The sequence below is a fragment of the Nematolebias whitei genome, chromosome 6 (assembly GCF_014905685.2).
Source record: "Nematolebias whitei isolate Nwh7 chromosome 6, NemWhi1, whole genome shotgun sequence".
Classification (NCBI taxonomy): Eukaryota; Metazoa; Chordata; class Actinopteri; order Cyprinodontiformes; family Rivulidae; genus Nematolebias; species Nematolebias whitei.
Window position 1 is genome coordinate 41,818,826 of NC_056503.1, and position 1,960 is coordinate 41,820,785.

At 37.7% G+C, this 1,960-nt stretch overlaps 1 protein-coding gene across 1 annotated transcript in view; it reads right to left on the minus strand.

Moving 5' to 3' along the window:
* Positions 1 to 1,960, minus strand: part of rcbtb2 (regulator of chromosome condensation (RCC1) and BTB (POZ) domain containing protein 2) — a 15,465-nt gene that overhangs the window by 10,877 nt on the left and 2,628 nt on the right. Inside the window, exons 2-4 of the mRNA XM_037677888.1 lie at positions 1,581 to 1,731; positions 345 to 511; positions 102 to 260 (exon numbers count right to left, since the gene is read on the minus strand). Coding sequence (XP_037533816.1) covers positions 102 to 260; positions 345 to 511; positions 1,581 to 1,731 — 477 coding nt within the window. The remainder of the gene's footprint in view (positions 1 to 101; positions 261 to 344; positions 512 to 1,580; positions 1,732 to 1,960) is intronic.

Consider the following 1,960-nt stretch of genomic DNA (forward strand, 5'->3'; position numbering starts at 1 on the left):
ATGAGTTAGATTGCAAAGAATATAAAGAAAAATGAAAAACAAGAGTCTGAATGCTGACTCAACATTTACACAAAGAACATCCAGAACATAAGATCTGATACCTCCCCGTTGTCCAGCACAGCCATAGAGCAGAGCTGGCCACAGGCGATGTTGATCACCACTTTGCTCTGCAGGCAGCTGCTGACGCGGCGTGGTGTCGGCTGATTGGCCGTCGACCCAGAGCCTACTTGTCCTGAGTTGTTGTAACCCCACGCGTACACCTGGTCACAGCGGTAAGAGGTCATATATACAGATTAAAAAAATAAAAAATAAAAAATTTCAGTGAGAACAGAAGGGTGACCAACCTCTCCATCACTGGTGAGGGCGATGGTGTGGTGGGAGCCGCACGCCACTTCTGTCACTCTCTTGTTAAGGAGGTTGGTTGATACCAGGGCAGGGGTCAGACCATGGTTGGTGGTCCCATTTCCCAGTTGGCTGTAGCCATTGTGGCCCCAGGCATAAACCTCACCATCTACACAGCAGCGAAGACACTTTGCTTTATGCTGTTATGTGTTTATTTATCAACGAAAATATAAAAAAAGCAGTCAATTTTACATCAACAACAATAAATATATTGATAAAAAACACTAATGAGGCCAAGTTCCAGGTGGATATCAGAGGAAGTGAGGAACAGATAGAACTTTTACAATTATATCAACCAAAAACAACACGTCACACCAGAATGACAACATCTGACCTGTTTATATTTAAATTATCTTCATTTGGAGACAAAACGCTCAAAACGTCTCCATGATGAAGAGTCAGTCATGAATAAATTATCTCTATACATCACCTAAAAGACTTCCTATCTATAAAAACGAGGCGAGAAAGACGCTACATTCATGACACCAAAAGCAAAACAAACAAATCTTAAACATATTAAAATAAAACACTTGAGAAGGTATTTTGTGCAGTGCACATCAGCAGCTGGAATAGAATAAATGCTACAAGTTAAATCTAATATTTGGGAAGAAAATGCATTTTTCCTATCTATAATCAAGTAAAAGAATGTGCCGTATTTTTTGGATTATAAGGCGCAATATCAATGAACGGGTCTGTTTTCATTCATAAGGCACACTGGATTATAAGGCGCATTAAGCAAAACAAAACAAGTCAAATTTTATTCAACTCATTCACAATAACCACTTAAAATCTGTTCGAGGTCAGTAAGTACAACCAGAATTAATACATAAGGTGCATGAGAAAATTAGATGATTATATTCTAAGTGCGCCTTATAGTCCGAAAAATACATTTTTAAGTAAATAGAAAATTGACTTTTGAGCATACCTCTAACCATAAACGCAGAGTATAAATATAATCACAAATTTTTTGTATTGGTTTCCCAACTCCCAACTCATATATTTATACAGCAGTATTGTGGTTGACTATAGAAGGTTATTAGATGCTATATCTGAGCAGAAACGACTAAATTAAATGTGCCGTACTGTTTGTACAATCACTCCTCTTCCTCCTGTAAAAACTTCACCCTGAGGTAAAAAAAAAAAAGATTTGCTGAACTTTTATAATCCAAACTAATTACCTGCTGTGGCGATAACCACATGAGGTCCTGTTCCATAGCTGAGGGACACAATCTTCTTTCCAGACAACACATCAATCCTCCGTGGCTCAATGGTGCTTTGAAGGTCTCCGAGTCCCAAACAACCGCTACAGTTGGTGCCTAAAGCAAAGACCTGCACACACCAAATATCAGAGCTGAAGTGCCACTAATAAATGGTGTATTAGTACTTATGGATACAACTATAAAACGTGAGAATTTATTGGCAATACACCACAAATATGAGTTGTTTTTTTTTCAATAAATGTTCATCTGACCATTTCATCTTACTCGTTACTGTAAAACAACTGCAATTTTACAACATTTGAAAAACAAAATCTTACATTATCCTTTTTAAAAGTGAA